This window comes from Macrosteles quadrilineatus, unplaced genomic scaffold (genome assembly GCF_028750875.1).
Source record: "Macrosteles quadrilineatus isolate MER2022 unplaced genomic scaffold, UCM_ALF_1.0 Scaffold_1__1_contigs__length_201487025, whole genome shotgun sequence".
Lineage (NCBI taxonomy): Eukaryota > Metazoa > Arthropoda > Insecta > Hemiptera > Cicadellidae > Macrosteles > Macrosteles quadrilineatus.
Window position 1 is genome coordinate 130,709,935 of NW_026542594.1, and position 20,668 is coordinate 130,730,602.

Consider the following 20,668-nt stretch of genomic DNA (forward strand, 5'->3'; position numbering starts at 1 on the left):
CCATGTAACTTACCCATATAGTTACAAAATGCTCAAACTAGCATTGTGACATTTATAATTCGGCTTATATTTTTCCAACAGAAAATTCATCTGCAGAAGAATTTTATTGTGCTCTTGCCATTTCTAATAACATCCAAACACAGAAACCTTGCCTAAAATGGTACCTATCTTGACAAATTATTTGCAGTGGCCTATACGGACCGTGGCCCACTGGGTTGGTAACATTATTGAAAATAACACGACATTTGGCATTTTGTAAAAATGTATAAGATACGTTGATTAACAATGCATGTACTTACTTACTTACTGCCGTGGCCCCACAAATCTCAGTTGATTCTTCGCCTCGTGTACCAGCCTCTTCCACCCTTCTCTGTCCTCTGCCAAGTTGACACTTGCACCCATTGTCCTGATGTCGTTCAATACTTGGTCAGTCCATCTCAATTTCGGCCTTCCCAATGGACGTTTACCTCCAGGTGTGGCTCTCCAAACTTCATACAGTCTTGTTCCTTTCTCTCTTCTTAGCACATGCCCTATCCAACTTAACCTTCTTCCTTTAACTATTGCAACAATATCTGGGTCGGTGTATAGTGATCTTAACTCTCTATTTTTCCTTATTCTCCACATTTGTCCCTCCTGTACTGGACCAAATATTCTTCTCAGTACTTTATTTTCAAAAACTATGAGTCGGTTTTCATTTTTCTTGGACAATACCCATGTTTCACTACCATATAACAGAATAGGTTGAATTATTGTTTTATATAACTGTATTTTGGTTCTGTGAGATAATACTTTAGATGAGATCAACTTCTTGAATCAACTTCTTGATCAAACAATGCATGTAAACGTCAATATTTACGTAACAGCCAATTTACAGTATTTTTTTTGCTTTTTGGAAATGCCACATTGCTTTGTCATTTGCATTATTTGTTGCCAATGAAGCCGCACGGCCATGTAAACGATGAGGCCCCTAACAGTTTAAGAATAAAGTCCAACTTCACTTCAAGTATATTCCACTACACCTAACATTCTGTAGAGAGATTATATTGACAACTTTATGTAATTGATAAGACTGATACAACTAACTGACATCCCCCATGTCAAGGAATTCCAGCTTTAACAGAAACCTTACAACCATTTTTTCCAAAACTGTGCTAGAGGGTTATTCATTGGCACAGAACTACGATATGAACTGGCGACGTGACAAAGGAAAACCAAACTTACGGGTATACCTCCCATTGAAGTTAGAACGTGTCCTCCCAACAAACAGATATTTTTTTCAAATAAAATCATAGATTAATCTGCATTCCCCTGATGAAATCACGAAAGTGTTTAACTAACTACAAAATTAATACTATTTAAAGGTTCTTCCAAAGGAAGAGATACCAGATAACATACTAATAATAACTCCGATGACGTACGGTATGGGAAATATGAAATATAAATATTTTATTCATTGAATGATCAATCATATTTGGTAGGTACTGTATTTAACGTAATTAATATCATTATTGTTTTTACACTTATTACTCTTTAATCAATGCTAAATGCTTAAAATATGTATAATTTTGCTCAATTTATCGCAATTAGATTAATTAAGCCTTGAAAATAAACCGTCGATTTGGACGGGTTTCACCTAGTCTTTTCTAATAGCCTTTCATCAATTTCTCTAAATTTGAAGCTTTAGGTTGGTTGGGGTGGTTTTCTAAGGTTAGATTCAATACTTGTAGTATTTATATTTTTATTAATATTTGGAAGAACAAGGTCATCGACCACATTAATAAAAAAAATACTACCTACGTATGTTGGGTTTATTCAATTTTTTCGTTGAACAAAATTTTCAAATTTTTACCAGGCTTTTTCTTAGTATTCACTTCAGAATTAATAATTTTCCGAATTGATTTGGAATTATTTGTGGATTTTTTATTTTGTGATTGAAGTACGGTATTGTTTTTTATTGTCTACTAGCTGGCCCGACAGACGTCGTCCTGTCCTAATGTGGTTTTATGTTAAAAGCTCGTTCATTTTCAAGATCAGATCGTTCGCATGGCTCGATCACGTCCTGGTTGAAGTTATTCTTGTGGGGAAGTCTACTTTATACTCCAAATTGTGTGATTTAAAAATATTCCTAAATAAATAATATGTATAATATGATTTAAGAACGAAATATTAGGCTGGCACACCTCTCTAGTACCTTAAATATGGTAGATATTTGATGTGATAAGACGGGTTTAAACTTGGAAATTGGTTACTATGAATGTTTCATTGCTACATACATTTTTTTACTTGAAAACACCCTATTAGCCTACCTCAAAAATACTTAATAGAAAGACTTAGGCAGGGTGCACACTGGAGAAACCCGTTTCAGGAAACTGGTTTCATTAAATTTGTTTCAAGGAAACCATTTCTTTAACAAATGCACACAGAAGAAACGGGATTCCATCGGTTTCGTTCGTGGTGGCTAAAGGAAACTAAAAGAAGGAAGTATTGGGTTCATCTGTTGATTAAGGATGGTCAACACAGTACTTACATTGTAGCTCATTAATTATGCAGTGATACTGTCATATTTGTTGGTATTTTAGAATGCCAAAGCCTCTTTTTGAACGTTTGGTGGAATTACTTAGCCCACTAATAACAAAGAAGGACACCGACCGGAGGTTAGCTCTGAGTGCTGAGGAAAAATAACAATACATTGAGAAAGTCAATAAAACCATTAGAAACGTGAAACTGAAGCCTATACGAAATCTGTTTTTTGGATTTCATGTATACCAGTTGCAAGAAACAAATGAAATTAAAGTTTCATGCAACGCAGTGTGCACTGCCCTGTGTTAAGCTAATCTTTTTGTTGCGAGCAACTAAAGTTTCTCGTTTCATGAAATCGGTTTCCTGAAACGGGTTTCTCCAGTGTGCACCCTGCCTAAAAGACATGGGTTGGTGTAGTATAACCAATCCATTGAGAAAACTTGGTAAAACTATTAAAAAAATTGTATTGGTATTGAGAATTGATCAATTTTCGTATCGACCCATCACCAATTTCATCTAATATTTTTAACACTTCTGCTACACACTATATATTATTTTGATTTGAATGTGTTAGGTTTTTTAAGTGTGTGTTCTTTTTGTAGCTACAAATAAGTTTTATTTTCTTAATCCCTTGAGTTTTGTATTACCGACCTATACCAATGCAAAATACTTTAAAATTAAAATATGGATATTTTGTTTAAAAAAAATAAATAAATAAGTAGCCTATGCTAACAATTTAAAATAAGGTACCAATAGTACCACAATCGAGAACCGAGAATCAATTTTGGCTAGGAACCAGACTTTGAAAAAGTGGTATCAACCCATCACTAATAAAGACATACAAATTAGGGACAGCACACAAATTTTGAATGAGAACTCTATTTATTATGAATCCCATTATATTTTCAACACTCTCAATTTTTAGAAGTAATCTTAATTATGAATAGAAAAATGTTGATGGTGTTGTTAGTGAACTACTAATAAACACTTGTTCAGGCTGCTTATTCAAAATTATACATTTATTATGACAGCTAGCAGAAAAATATCAGCCACCCGAAATCTCCCCATGCCCAATAATTCCAGTGGCGTTTGGGCACCCCTGGACGCGACCTTGAGTGATGATAAAGGTATCACCGAGTTGCCACGATCGTGAATGACGATCATGATATCACCGAGGTCCGAGAATGAACCATTTACTTACGGGTGTTGACGCAACTTTGAGGATCATCGATTTATACCAATTATATAAAAATAATTATTTCCCAGTAGGCCTTCGGGGGCCGGATAAAATCTGTTCGTGGGCCGTAGGTTGGAGCCCACTGGTGTAGACAATTGATGTGAAAAGTTGATCAACAATGGAATGTTACTCACCATTCTTGGTAGAGTTGAGGGTCATTGAGAACACCAGCCACTATCCTCGCACCATGACTAGGTGGGTTGGAGTACATTCCACGGATGATGAGAGTAATCTGCGACTTCATTGGAGCAACAACTTTCACGTCATTTACCACAAAAGTTAAATTGCCAATGCGCTCATCTGTAACAAATTAAAGACATGCCGTTAATATTAATTACAAAAATTTGGTTTGGGGCTATAAGATAGCAATACACTAGCCGTCTACCAGATTTCTCAAATGGGATTCCCGACTTTTAATTACCGGTACCTTTTTTTTCATCCCGATGGTCCATTCTCCATGTTACTACGTTTTTCTTTGTACATAGATGAGGAACTCAATGTACCCATAGTAAGTTTGCAACTCTCAGTAAATTAATAGATTTCAAAGTTTAAAGATTGTCCAAGGTACATTAACAAAATTTTTTTGTAAATAGTATTTTATTTCTTATTTGTTTTGTTTGGTTTTAATACAAAAAAATATGGTTTTTCTGAAAAGGGATATGATATAATCAAGGATACAAAATTAATAGTAATTTGAAATCAAATATAAAATGAAACAAAAGAGTATTATTCCAATATTATTAATGTTTTATTGCTAAAAATTACCCTGGTTTGTCAAACAAGAGGACAATTTCTGAAAAAGCAAGCAATGGATCATCATATCTTTGAAATGGATAGAGTAACGTTTAACTACCTTTCCTTTATCTATACTCACACAAAATCAAAAACTAAAATTCAGCTAAGTAGACTTAAGTACAAAACAAATAAAAAGTACTGGACATTGCTGCTTAAGAACAAATCACTTGAAGCAACACACTTAGTCAACACAATTGCGCTTCTTATGCTTTTATGTGGTGATATACATACACCAAAATCCAGGTCCTACAGGTGAAAATATTGCAAAAGAACAATGTCCTTTCTGTCTTAAATCATTTACTAGATTAGACTCACACATTAAAGCCTCACATAAACACCAAGCATCAACTGACAAATAAAAAAAATGAAAAATATTTGTAGGATAAAGCACAATATCTGTATTATAATCAAAGGCGAAAAGCTTGCAGGATGGTTATGGGATCTGGATATGTATCTTGTAAGATATCTAAAAAATGATTTGTACAAGGAGTTCCACAATCGTTTTGCCAAGCAAAATACATCAGTTAGAGATCACTACGAAAACACACAATCAACTACTAATAATGTCATGGTAGGTAAGCCTCTGGATCGTAAATCGTAAAACGTCTATAGCCGATATGTCTATCTTTCCGACCAAACTTCAAACAAAGTGTTCTGCCTGCTATTCATTTGGAACTTCAGTCACGTGATTTCAGTTGGTTTGGCCCTGAGTCCGATACTAATGTTTTGTTTAATAGTTTCTGTAGAACGGTCAGTACCATAGTTTTGCGTCATACTCCCATGAAAAATATTGCCAAGTCTCCCTTTCCCGTCTGGTTCACACCCCAGTTGCGTAAGCTGGTGATTGAGAAGAAAATCCTCCACAAGGCCTATAAGACGTCCCTAAAGGATAATGATTACGTAAAGTTTACACGCATCAGAGCTGAATGCAAACAACTCTCTGGAATCTGTTACAAGAACTACTTGCAGTTTATTCAAGCTAATATAATGGACAATCCTAAGTCTTTCTGGGGTTTTGTGAGGAACCTCAAATCTTCTGATGATCAGCCTAGAACCTTCAAGTATGATGATCATTCCTCAGAGCATCCTGATATCATTTCCAACTTCTTCGCTGACTTCTTCTCGTCGGTCTACACCAACGATTATGTCCATAATCCTCCACCTGATGTGGGAGTTTCGGATGTTCTCTCTTCCTGCTCGCTTCAGCTTGGGGAAGTTGTTGACTGTCTTAGGAACCTGGATGGCTCTAAGGGTTGCGGCCCTGACAACATACCGCCTAATGTTCTCAAATCAAGTGCTAATTTACTAGCTCCTGTTATTTTATTTCTGTTTAACCACTCCTTAGCCTCGGGTGTGTTTCCTGATGCTTTGAAGAGTGCCTACATCTTGCCCATCCACAAATCTGGTCCTACTCTAGATGTCCCCAACTACAGACCTATAGCTATCTTGAATACACTCTCCAAAATCTTCGAAAAGTTGATCCTTAAAAGACTGAACTTTGCAATCAAGCCACATCTGTCTCCATTGCAGCATGGATTTTCTACCGGACGCTCAATCACCACCAATCTTTTGGTAATGCAAGCTGACATCCTTGATGCCTTTCAAGATCGCTTGCAAGTAGATGCCATTTATCTGGACTTTGCTAAGGCGTTCGACAGGGTAAACCATCCGCTCCTCCTCATTAAGCTCCAAGCTGCTGGTGTAACTGGGAATGCTATCTTGGTTCCAGTCCTACCTTGCAAACCGCCCCGTTCAAGTTAAGTTTCTTGGTTCGTTATCCCATGAATTTTTACCCACATCTGGTGTTCCCCAGGGCTCACACCTTGGTCCACCACTTTTCAACATCTTCATTAATGACCTGGTGTCCCACGTTGGTAGCCCTTGCCTGCTATTTGCTGACGACCTGAAGATGTACCGTACCATTAGAAGCCACGAAGACTGCCTTCTCCTCCAACATAGTCTCGATGCCGTACAGAAATGGTGTGTCTCAAACCTCATGGATCTAAACATCAAAAAGTGTGTAGCCATATCGTTTAGCAAGAAGAAGTCTCAGCTTCAGTTCGTCTATAGCCTGGGTCAATATAATCTTGCAAGGGTAAATGAAGTGAGGGATTTGGGCGTGACCTCTGCCCTGTCATGGGAGCGTCACATTACTACTAGTTGCAGAAAGGCCCTTCAAACCCTGGGTTTTGTTCTTCGTAGTTCCAAACATTTTCAAGACGTTACTCTACTCAAAACCCTGTTCCTGGCCTTTGTATTGCCACACCTTGAGTTTGGCTGTTGTGTTTAGTCACCTCACCAAGACTATCTCAAGACCGAACTTCAAATGGTTTTAAATCACTTCTTGAGAGTGGTCGGTGTGAGGTTGGGCTACAACTACAGAGAGGTACCCATCCAAGACATCTCCGTGGCCCTTCAAATCCTTCCCTTGGAGTCCAGACGTGAGATCCAGGACATCTTGTTCATCTACAAACTGGTCAATGGCTTCATTGACTGTCCCGGACTTCTCAAACTTCTGAACTTTAGGGCGGGTAGATCTTCAAGATCCAGGGACCTCTTCTCTCGTGAGCACCTCAGCACCAACTATCATCTCTACAGCCCATTGCCCAGAGCCCAACGTCTCGTCAATGCTCTACCTGATGACATTGACCTTTTTAGTATGTCGCTTGCTTCCTTCAAGAAAAGTGTGGTGTCTTCGAAGTGGTGAAGTGGTGATCTCTCTGTGTTTTGTGCCTGCGCCTCTTTGTATACGTAATTTCAAAACTGCCCTTTCTTGTTTTGTAAACATCACAGCAGATTTTTCGCTTTTTCTGTTATGTTTGGTTGTGTTTTGCTTGTTTCGGTCCATGCAATATTGTTATTTTTGTTTTGCACCCAAATTAGTTACAGTCTAACCTTGATATAACGAACCTCAATATAACGAATTCCTTGATATAACGAATTTTTTTTAAATCCCCTAGAACTCTCCATAAGACACAATGTATATTTTACCTCTACATAACGAACAAACCATAACAACGACCTTGATTTAACGAATTTTTCGTGATTTCGGCTAAAATAAGACACCTCAATATAACTAATTTATCATTATCAGAACCTCTACATTGCGAATTTAACCTCTGCATAACGAATTGTCTACGTCTTTCCCTCGATATAACAAATCCCCCACCCAATTATTGTTTTGGGAAAATCTGTTTCTTTATCAAATGAAATGGAAAGGTCACGTCATCGCTTGCGCTAACATTCGTCTGCTCAGCTCCGTTTTACATATATTGTCTGCTGTCGCTGCGCGCTCTATGTTGCAACTGAGAACTGATTTCATTCACTGAGGACTGACGTAAGCTGTGATTGGGCGATATGGGATAACTATGGTGAATTGTAAAATTTTTGGATAAAGAGAAACCTAAGAAAGAATATAAAAACAAAACCAAAGAGAAAGAATAGCAACATCGTTATTTTAACATTCCTTTTACGAGTGTTTTTATTATCCTTAAGTTGGCTATGATTATACACTTTTATAGTGACTTATCTAATAATTTATTGTTTTCAATATGATTTGTTTCAACTAGCAACACCAATGCTATAGTTAATGATTATTATTGACATTCCTCTGTTGTGATAAATCAGTACTGTACTGTAAGTAGCCTACCGGCCTATCGCGAGCAGTAGCTTACAAAACTTTCTACTGTTTTGTTTTGTTCTGGTTTATGACTACGCAATACAGTGTTTGGCTAGGTTTTAGGAGGGTTAGAACAAGCTGTGATTTTAAACTTACAGTTTTTAACCTGTACCAAGGTCAATGCCGTTGTCATGATTGCGCAATATTCAAGATCCCTCCCCTTTATTATGCCGGATAATTTAGGTTCTACTGTACAATGAAAACACTGTACTGTAAAGTATTGTAGCCCATGCTACTTTAATTGTACTGTATTTTAATGAGGTCAAATCCCGACCTATATTGACCGACGCTGGTTCTGAACCTCGACTTAGCAAAATTCCTGCAAACCTAACCTCTATATAACGAACCTCGTTTTAACGAAATCCTTGATATAACGAATATTCAGTTCGGTCCCTTCAGATTCGTTATACTGAGGTTGGACTGTATCCAAATTTTCTTGAATTTGAGATTGTTATTGAAACTTCTTCCTGTTTGTTATCTTGTATTATTGTTGCTTTTTATTGTTATTTATTATATTGTTCAATTATTGTTGTCAAATGTTATTGCTTGTTATACTGTACTGAATTGTTTCTCATTTTGCAGCTGTTATTTTTATTCAAATTGTATCAATCTAAATCTCCTATGTATTGGCGTCAGCTGTTTGTCAATAAAAAAATAAATAAATAAATAGATATGTGGATGATACATTAATCTTATTCAATGGTAATAAAAGGCAGATAAAGATACTTGGAAATTATTTGAACAATGTCCACCATAAACTAAAATTCACTCTCGAAACCAAAGCAAACAAATCAATTAATTTCTTAGACGTAACAATAACAAGAACTGATCACAACCTGGAATTCAAAATCTACAGAAAACCAACAACAACTGACCAGACCATCCATTCGTCATCACACCATCTTTTCAACCACAAGACAGCTGCTTCACAGACTATTATCCATACCCCTTACCACAGAAAATTACAACAATGAAATAAACATTTTGAAACACATTGCAGTTTCCAATGGATACGAAAGTTCTCTCATTGATAAACTCGTCAGAAAACAGAAAAATAAAACAAAAGAGATTCTAGAACCCAGAAACAAAAAGTACGTCTGTGCTGAATTTGGAGTAGTACTCAATAATACCTTGAGAAAAGAAATGGCAAAGAGTGATGTACACGTTGCATACAAAACGTCTAACAAATTATCTGGTATGCTCGAAGAAAAGAAAAAGACGCATTCCGATAACGTAAACAACACAGGTATTTACAAAATGAAATGCAACGATTGTCCGAGTTTTTACATCGGCCAAACTGCTCGTTCTTTCGCCACTAGATTTAAAGAACATATACCCAAAAAGAACTCGAAATCAGCATTCGACAACCACATAATTAACCCAAACCACAACTACACAGACATACATAGTAATTTAGAAATTATGCATTTATGTAATAGAGGCAGATACATGGACATAATAGAGGAATTCGAAATATACAGAGCATCTAAAGAACAGCCCGACCATATATTGAACGAACAAATTTCATTCAGATCTAATATAATTTACAATATTGTCATTCAGTTAAACCAAAACAAAACAGGTCCTGATAAAGGAGTTGGGGGGAGGGGGTAACAGCTGATGCTTGGACACTTGCCTGCCGTCATGACGCAACATCCACCGGCGCCTGTCTCGTGCGTGTGTTGTCACTTGGCCAAGTTCGTAAATTTGTGTCATTTAAATGGTTTTTTGTGTGTGTATTTTGTGTATATAAACATATTTATCTCGACAAGTTCATCTACGAATGAATGCTTTTTTATCTAACGTTCTACCGACAACCTGAAGATGTACCCTAGTGGTATGAAACAGCTGTAGTTGTACTAACTACACACGGATCGTTTGACGCAAAAAGGTAACATAAACCATTTTTTAATTTTAATGAAGAAGAAGACTTTGAAGAAATAATTGTCACTCCTGAAGAAATGATGAATGCTATGAAATCAATTGCTGTTGACACTTGCTGAAAAAGGTATAATACATGGGAAGTGCAAGAAGAAGTACACTGTCTTCCTTCTAACGGAAGCACCAGAAGAGTAGATATTTTATTGATCGAAAGAGAAACTAACAAAGGCATAATTCTCAATCCAACAATTTGATTTGAAATAAACCTAAATCAACCTAATGAAGTAAATGAAGAAAAGATAGAAATTTATGAATGTACCTTTAAATATTTTAAGCAAAATTTCAAAATTTTGAAAATTGACGTGATTGGATTGTTTATTGGTTCTAGAGGAACATTATTAAAATTTTTTGTGAACTTTTGGAAACAATATGATTTGGACGGATCCTTTTTGAAAATTATTACCATTGAGTATAAACCTAACCCTAGAGTCTCCACTCAATGGGGCATAGCATTACCCGTGCAGCGCCAGGCTGAGCAGCGTCAGCGGCCCGAACTACGCGACCTTCGGTAATACAGTACATCAAGTTGCTAGTGCGCTCTACCAGTAACCATGAACTACTCGTATAGAGTAATTTATTTTATAATGCGTAAGATTTTTACACTATACATGAATGTACCTATGTTGTAAGATTGGACATAACTTATTTACGCCTCTGAGAAAGTCTGTAAGCATGCTATTGCTGTAAAATTCCATAATAAACCTTTTTGAAAATACATGAACATTTTTGAACATTTTGAACATTTCCCTTTGAGTTAGCGAATCAAACCAATTAAAATATAATATATAGTTGATATTTCTATTTGATTGATATATGTTATGAAATTATTTATTTCCGCCATGTTTCAAAGTTCAAATAAAGCTTTCACACTTTTCATGTGTCATTTCAAATTCGAATATCTGTATTCTGCTTAGAAACAAATTCAGATAGTTACAATATCCTAACTTTACTCTTTTACCCTTTTACTATAATCGACGACAATGTATTAATTTACTGAAAATATTTATTGTCAATGTCATGTAAAATAGAATCAACAAACGTAGGCATAATAAAAAAATACCCCTCAATAATAACTAACCAACAGTGTATTTAATCCATGTCGTAAATTTGCCTTTATACTGTTCATACACATGTATGTATTTTTAAACTACTAATTTAAAATTTGTATGGACCAATGACATTTTTCCAACATGTACTTTTTGTTACCGTGCTACTTTTTGAAACACACTTAATACTTAAACTACACTTTCTCCAAACGTCACAGGTCGCAGGCAGTGTGGCACTACTTGACAACTTAACACACCCTCTTGGATGGTTTTTGTGTCATAAAATGGTTTTTCTGCCTATGGGTGCGCCTTTTATAACCCTAAGCCCTCCCTCCGAACTAGGAACTAGTCAACTAGTCAGTATTTTGAGAAGTGGCATTGAGAACAGTCGATGTCTTTAATCAGTGTATACGTTAACTGTGATATAGGTGAACGTTATTATTTATTTATTAGCTCTTTAAGTTAGTTCCCGTTATTAGTGACTTCCTGAGTAGTACTATTTGTTATAGAAAATGAAATTTTATAACGGTCTGTAAGATTTTCTACAATGACGTCGCAAAAAAAACAGGGTGATAAGTGTTTTTTTTCTAGATGCAATGCTAATAAAAGAGACAACCCAGACCGAGTATTTTTTAAGTTTCCAGTAGGAAATCCGGAAGTGTGCAGTCAATGGATTTTAAACTGCGGAAATGAGAGTTTGTCTGAGTTACCGGAATCTCTGTTAAGACGCCGAACAGTGTGCGATCGTCACTTCGAACGTTCGTGTTTCACTAGTGACATGAGAACACGCCTGGAAAAACACGCGATTCCGACGTTAAGTGGCGATGGGAATAACATTGATGTCTCAGCACCCGTGTCGTCCACACCGACGCCAGCAGCAGCCCTCCAAGACACAATGGACATATCGACGACGTCGTCTCCACCTCCACCAGAAACTTCAACAACAGGTAGGCAGGCATATATGAATATGTAATTTTATAGTTAGTTGGGGAAGCCTCTGATAAATAGTTAACATTGTTATGCTCCTTACCCGGCGAAAATGAATCGTAACGTATGATTAGAAACTTATACAGTGAAACCTCAACAAGACCTCCGAAACAAGTCGCCATTGACAAGTGTCATTTTCAAAGCTTCTAATATTTATTTGACCCCTAATCACACTTTGCTGAAATGCCGAAGTGGGTTTATACATAGGTACCTGTATAATGTATCCACTACAGTAGGCCACTAGAGTAGAGTTATAATTACACTAGTATACCTGTTGCTCGAAATCGAGCTGCAAAGAAGTACAGGAGTTATTTATAAACAAATAACTTGTTTAAAAACTAATAACAGTAATAATTTCCGATTATTTTAAAAGAGTCAATTAAAAGATTATTAACTAATGGAAATACTCACAATTTACACAACAGTCCTATTCCAGTTTGAAGGGTAAATTTATAACAATCAAACTGCCCATGGATGGGAAAAGGTAAGCTTACAATTTAAGTCAACGTAAAAAGGCTGTCAGCTTTTATAAAGTACCGTACCTAAATTATTTAGCCAATTTGTAGACGATAAGGTGTAGAATGCTTTAAACTCTACAGAATAGAGTTAGGCAAAAACTGGCAGAACTCTGAAATGGTGTTATTTATCATAGGCTTACTCATATGCCAAATCCTTAAAATAAAAATTCTATAATTAATTATATAACATCATTAAATACGAACCAACATCCAAAACTGTACACATTTTTAATACAACATAGATTATTTACACATTGACTGTTTATAATTAACATATGTTCTTCTTCTTTTTACTTTGAATGTTTGCTTCGCAATGGGAAAAATCTGTTTCATAATCATTGAAATAGATTTGTAATAAATAATCTATCATAAAGTCTAAGATTAAATAAACCTACCACATAGTTGTTTTATTTTTTGGATCAGCTGTCTGAAATTGTGAAATAGACATTTTACAGTTCTGGTTGTTTACATTTAAATGTCAAAGCAACAGCTGGAGTTTCAAAACAATGTTTGTTTCCCATGTTAATCTCATGGAGAAATACGAAACTGTAAAGGGCCCCAGGGCCTCACTCTCTAATTATTTAGCTAAAAAGAAAGTTTCCTGCACAACTTCACGTTACGCTCTTTCCAATGACACCAAAAACATGTCAATCGGTTCAGTAGTTTCGGAGGAGTAATTGTCACAACAAAAATCCTGCTTGCGTATTAAATAAGTATAGATTTATTGCTGTATTAATTCAAACTTCAAATAACCCTGCAAACTTCTGTTTACAGTCGTTTTGAGATACATTAACCTCATTCAATAACTATTAGTGAATAAGTTTGTGAATGGTATTTGCCTAAAAAAAAAAAAAAAAAAACAGTAGGCAAATTAAATTTTGACTAGCTGGCCTTTAAATATACGTACATGAATTGAGCACTCCATTAAAACTGTATATAGTTATATCAATATGTATATTCCTCATTATTCCTAACGGGTGGCCTGGTATTGTTAATGCTGATAAATATTCACACTGGATAAAATGTATCTATTTTTATCAATTAAAATAACTAAAAAGTAATCTCCTTTATATAAATTGTAATGATCAACCATAAAAGTAAAATGTAAACATTGAAAACAATAATCATCTGTCTTGACCGTATTTGAAATAAACTAAACCATATGTAGTCAAGATAGACTAAAAGATGTGACATATAGTTTAAAGCAGTTCAAAATTTATTGTAAAGAAAAAGCAGTCAAGATGAATTAAAACTGGTGATCGTTGTTAATTTCCCAACCATTCCTCAAAAAGTCGCGTAGTAAAACAATTTTCATAAGGTTAACTAATAGTTATATAGAATATTTTTATATTCAACCGGCTGTTAGTTAAAACAAATTATATTGCACTAAAACAAACTAAAGATTTTCAAGACAGTTCAAAACAATGTATTAGAACATCTAGTAATTTACTATGTATATTTATATGATCTCTCATCCTCTTACCGATTCAAACAATGAACGTATCAATGATTATAGCATTACACACACATAGCATAAATAAGACAACCCTACGTATGTTATTTCATGTTCATCCAAATGCTGAATTAGTGTTGAAAACGCTGAATGTTTACAGCTGTTACGTTAAGGAAATTGTATTATACCAAAAGCTAGGGTAGAATGTTAGCGTCGGTTGCTAGACTTTTTAAAATTTGAAGCTTAATTTCTAAAAAAAAACTGAAACCCTAAACTATATACAAGATGATGATGATGATGAGAGCCCAGTACATTTATATATTGGTTAATGGTTGGCATGCTATATAATACTGCAAAATATTTTGGTTTATCCTTGTCGCCGAAACGTAAGTTCTTCGCTAAATAGAAACCTTTGGTATTAAAGAAACCTTTTTAATTTTCCTAAAACTAATGTGTAATTTTAATAAAAATTTAATAAAATTTTTGTTACTGTTTCCCTAGTAAACTGTAAGTTGTTGTATATATATATACACGTTTCGTTATTAGCCTTTTTTTTTAGATTCGGTATCACGGTTGATCTATTGTGTAAATTGTAGTATTTTTTACAAGATATACGTTTAGTTAGCAAATTCGTTGTTTTGCTATATTTTTTCGTTTACTGTATGACTTTTAAATTCTTTGTAGAATCATTGTAGTTTTTGGTCCATGACGTACGTTTAGTAAGCGGATTTGTTTCTTTTTTGGTATTTCGTTTACTGTATAAGTTACCTTGTAAACTGTATTTTTTGTACAATACGTATTTCTTTGGTTACCCGTTGTTCTTTAAATACGTATTCAGATTATTCAGGAGTGTATTTTTTTTTTCAATGGCATACGTAGACTTACCGGTTTGATTTATATTGTCTTTTTTTACATTACTATTTCCATATGATTAGTCAGCTGTTCGTTTTTGTGCATTACCATTTCCATATGTTTAGTCTGCTGTTCCGTTGTTTTTTTAAAGCGATTATTCTAGGCCTACTAGTAGGGTGTAAACTATAGTATTTTGTTCATGTAATACTTTGAGTTAGATATTTGATTTTTTCATTGCTTTTTGCTAGGTTAAAAACGTCGTATTTGTTGATGAATTTGTTTGTTTAGCCGTATTTTCCTTCTTCCTTGTTTTATAACGCATTTTAATACCAAATTATTAATAGTAAGTAATTATTTGATGTAATAGGAAAATTGTTTTTACAAGATTTGTTCGTATTTTTCTTTTCGTCATTATTCTATTATGCCTTTAAAGTATTTATAGTAAAATTCTTATAGCAATATGTATTTTTCAATTCATAACTTTGTATTGAGCCTCGATTTTGTTTGATTTATAATGTATTTATTTGTTGGTGTACTTGATTAGCAAGTTTATTATATCAAGCCAATTTTACAAAGATTTTTAAAGATAAGGCTCTGTAAATACCTTTGTAGTTGTACACTCGTACTGTCAACCAGTTCATATGAAGTAATGGTATAAAGATTTTTAAAAATTAAAGTGTCTGTCGATACCCTTGTACTTGTACTCTTGTAGTTACAACCAGTTTATATGAAGTTAATGGTATAAAGATAAAAAAAATTAAACTGCCTGTACATACTCTTTTACTTGTACTCTTGTAGGCCTAGTGTAAAGCCGAATCATAACTATGCATATTTTTGAAACGTTCTTCTCTCGTAGAATAAAGTGAAAGTAGTGCGTGTTATGTCACCGAGGAAGAATATGTAGCCTACAGTGGTTTGGGAATCAGGGGTGTACGACTTAACCGATGGTACCAGACAAATAATAAGGCGTAAAAATAAACACTGAAATAATGTTATAACACTTACCATATTAAAATTCTGGTAAATATTTTCAGTTAAAACTTAAAGTAATAAAGAAATTTAGGATTTATGTTATAGAATTTTGTTAAATAAGCAGTGCATATGCATTATCGTACGTGTTCTTAGTTTTAAGTTTATTATATTATGTAGAGAATATGTAAACCCAAAACAGAAATAAAACAAACTTAGTTGTAATATCAATATAATAAACTATCGGTTAAACGGTAAAAATTGTTTGCTATAAAGTTGATCAGAATTGTACGTAAAAAGAAAGGCAACATTTTTTTACAAACCTTTGTAATTTGATGTGAGTTTAAAATCATGATAGACCTTCAAGTAATTGAATCATATACCGAAAAAATAAATAAAATTGGGATTCCTGTATAGCCTACAATTAATTGTAGCATTACAATATTGACAAATAACTTTTTAATTGCGTAATGTATGGATAAAATTATGTTATATGTGTTAGAGGCAGTTTTTGCCGTTCGTGTTCATTGCATTCGCTTTGTAGAGACAGCTCGACCGGTGAGGGAGAGGCCGGTTGCTGTGGGAAGTGACGATAAGTAGGGGGGGGGGGAGACTGACGCGCGAGCGCGGTGCAGGCTACCTTAACGCAGCGTGTCTCAACGCAGACTGAGCTCAGCGGCGTACTGCATTACCATTGACTACCACGACCCAAGCGTCAGCGGCCCGAACTACGTCGTCAAAAGCGGTACCGACTAACAGTATAGCGGTGGGCTCTCTAGGTTAGGTTTATACTCAATGTTATTACCCATGAAACATTAAGAGGTTCATTGACCATAATGAGAAATCATCTATATGGCAAACATCAAAATTAATCAGTCTTATAGCTGGATAATTCTTCAATATTTTAAGTGTACAATTTTTTTTTGTGTCATTGGCAACCTTATTTTTTAAGGAAGAAATATTTATTTTTAAATAAATTATTTTCTTTTACATTACAAAATACTCTACTTAAATTGAAATTACTATATCTTCTATACTGTAAGATGAGAGGTCAAGTAAGAATGCCTTCAGTTTTTACATAAATTTAGATTTGCCCTTTTCGTTTTTTTAAAAAGCTAGGAACTTTTCTAAAAAAATAGTTTCCAATATAAGACGGTTTATTTTTTAAAGTTCAAGTCTTGGTCTTGAGTCTCAGCAATATGGAAAAAATATTTTAATGTTTCAAAAATATAGGCCTATAAGACGTGGAATGTAAAAATACCCATCCCTTTTAAATAAGATTTGACATACTGGTCATAATCTTATTTATGTATCAATCTGATTGCTTTTTTTTTGTAATTTCAAAATCTTTTTTTAGGCCTGGAAATTGGTTTAAAAAATTGGCCATGCCTGTAAATAATTCCTGGAAAGCTGGATATTGCTTTAATGTATTATTTTATATATAAGTAAAAGGATTTAAGGTTTGTCCCATTTTCCAGGTGAGCTTCTGACCTGGGACCACAAAAACCTTGAAATTTATAGTTATTTTTTAGATCTTGCTAAAACGTCAAAAAACCATTCATCCTAAAGAAAAACACATCATTACAGAATTGTAGAGCACAAAATTTTGCATCCATTGTGCATCTGGTGATGAAATTCAAACCAATAATAAGTGATTTATAGCACAGATAATAGAACACCACTGATCGTTCACTGAAACTACTTTTTACGGAACTAACTAATAACTTCTAACTAGTTAGAATTTTTAACTAACTTTCCCAATTATGCGGAAGCAGAAACATCTCAAATACGGGTTATTTATTTCACATGAGGGTTGTGTGCGGCCATGAGAGGTCAGTGCTCTTGTAGACAAACAACGCAGGGGGGTGGGGAAAGAGAAAGTCAAAGTCCAGTTGCTTTGGAATGCAATGTGCCCGTGGAAAGGCAGTGATGGCCATTATCAACACCCCAAAATGAATACATAATGTAATATAATGAAACATATACTATATTTGCACTGAGGGGTGGGAAGGGGGAATAGGGGAATGTTTGTTTGGTGATTGATATATCATCTTTAAGTGTCAAAACATTGTCTTCAGTTGATGTTCATTATCTGACAAGTTTTAAGTAATTTATTTCTGTAGTAGAAATGAAAAATGTGACAATGTTTGACTAAAAATCAATCAATCAATCAATCATATCATTTATTTGTCTTTTGGATTTTCACAAATCATTGACAAAGTCAACACATCAGCCTATGTCTAGGCCTATGTCATATACATACATACTATACATCTACAATAAAATATACAGGGTGGGCATATTGGACACATTTTAATCTATATCTATACTATTATATAAAAATCTAATGGTGTCTGTCTGTATGTGTGTTACTAATAGGTGCAAAAACTACTGAACCAACTGGGCTTACATTTTAAGAAAATATAGCTACCATACCAAGGACCATTATAGGACTATTCACATTTCGATACTGACCGTAGGCTTTGCCCCTTTGGCTTTAACAGTTCTGAGGTGAACATTTTAAAAGTAAATATTGGTTGGTCTCCATGGCTGCAATGAGAATACTCTCACAATGTTTACATTTACTTTGACATTTCAATGTAAACAAGAAGAACTGCTAAACTGCATATTTCACAATTTCAGACAGCTGATACAAAGAAATTAAATATAATATTTTCCATAACTATGAGGTAGGTTTATTTTAATCTAACCTTTTATCATGGATTATTTATTCTAAAACTATGTTAATGATTATAGAAAAAAAAGATTCTATAACCATTGCTGTATCAACTTCGGCTCTGCTTTGGATTTTTAAAAGCGTCTAAGTTATGAAAATAATGTTATTGATATGTTTTCATGGAAACAGTATGAAAATTACAATGTATATATGTTTTGTATGAATTTGGAGGCTACTTTAAATAAATTCTAACTGCTTAACATGTGTTAGTTAGATTAACTTAACATAACTTGCACATTACATTGTTTTTTATATGTATATTTAGGTAAATTAAGTTATTGTGTTTTGCTAAACTGATGCTTAAATTAAACTAAAGAATATCATCAATAACTAAATTATTGTACGTCGTTGATTTTTGTTTTCTAAAATCTGTTGTATATGTGTAACTATATTTAATTATCAAATGGTAATACAAAATACTCTTATTTTATCTTAACATAGCTTTCAGTTCACATTTACTTTATTTGATACATTTATTATTTGTGTTTTGCCACACCACTGATTAAATTAAACCAAGGAAAATATCATAAAACTAAGCAGTACAGTGTTCTTTTCTTTCTAAAATCAATGAAATATCTGTTAGTCTGTTACTATGTTTACTTAATGGTAAGTGTGAAAATGTAAAGGCAATGGAAGATGGAACAGATTAAAAGAACTGGTTTGTATATTAAGTTGTTTGTTGATATTTTTAGGGTAGAACCAGAGATGCAATGAAACATATACTATATTTGCTATTACATTTTTTAGTCCTTGATGCTTTGATAATCATATTAGTTTTGTCTGCTGTCTTTAATGCTAAATTATTTGTTTAAAAATTTGTATAGTACCTTTAGATATAGTTTCTCTCATGGTGGAAGGAAAAAACATAGGTGTGCTATTCCCGTCATATTCTGACGTCACTCGGATTGCAAACAAAAGATCACCTGATTGTAACTGTCAAATTAGTATATGTATTTGTTTTGATTTGGTTGTTATTGTTTTTATTATTGATTTATTATTTATTGATAAATTTGACATTTACAATCAGGTGATCTTTTGTTTGCAATCCGAGTGACGTCAGAATATGACGGGAATAGCACACCTATGTTTTTTCCTTCCACCATGAGTTTCTTTAATATTTCAAAAGACAGTATTGAATATTGATAAGGCACAGCAATATTTCTAAAGTTTATAACAGCTGACTTAGTTTTGCTATTGTGAGTGAAGAATCTGAAGATGGAAGGATTTGTGATTTACTATAAAGAAGAGTAAAATTTAAAAAAAAATTTCATTTAAATTTAATAATTAGTATTTTTGCAACTTCAAAATTGAAATTTAAAATGTCAATAATAAATTGAAAGATATGTAATTAAGGGAGATGAAGGTAAATCATGTATGTCAAAGTTTTATTCAAAGATTTGGTCAGTTTTTCTCATATCAGCTTTTAAAGATTTAAAATTAATCAAAACCAAAATGGTGGTATCCACTACTTACCAGATTTAAAAGTCATAACTTAAACGTTTCTATTAAGGCCATAAAAGTTGAATTTTGTTTCTAAAAGCGTTGGCGGATGTGTAACTATTATATGCAACAGATGTAAAAATTAAAATGTTTCTATTTTGTGTCCTCTTCTCTAGGGATGGGCGAGTAGTGTTTTTTTGAGTCGAGTCGAGTAATTAGCCCTAATACTCGAGTATCGAGTCGAGTAGTTCACGAGAAAATCAAAAATTTTATTTTACATATATTCCATCTTCATTTTTACGAACAAAGCATTTCTCAATTCACCAAAAATAGACCTGGTTAAAAACTTTTATACCATATAAAAAACACAATATGTATGTGTATCAAACTTATATTTTGGTGTTAAAGGTTTATTATTAATTGCAAAAAAACAATTGCAAAAATATGGAACTAAGTGTTTATTTTAAAATAGGCCTACTATAAATGTTTGAATT

At 33.8% G+C, this 20,668-nt stretch overlaps 1 protein-coding gene across 1 annotated transcript in view; it reads right to left on the bottom strand.

Annotated features, from left to right (window-relative positions):
• The window catches only part of LOC128985025 (aspartate aminotransferase, cytoplasmic), a 136,492-nt gene that overhangs the window by 36,739 nt on the left and 79,085 nt on the right, over positions 1-20,668 (bottom strand). The window contains exon 6 of the mRNA XM_054404403.1: positions 3,892-4,057. Coding sequence (XP_054260378.1) covers positions 3,892-4,057 — 166 coding nt within the window. The remainder of the gene's footprint in view (positions 1-3,891; positions 4,058-20,668) is intronic.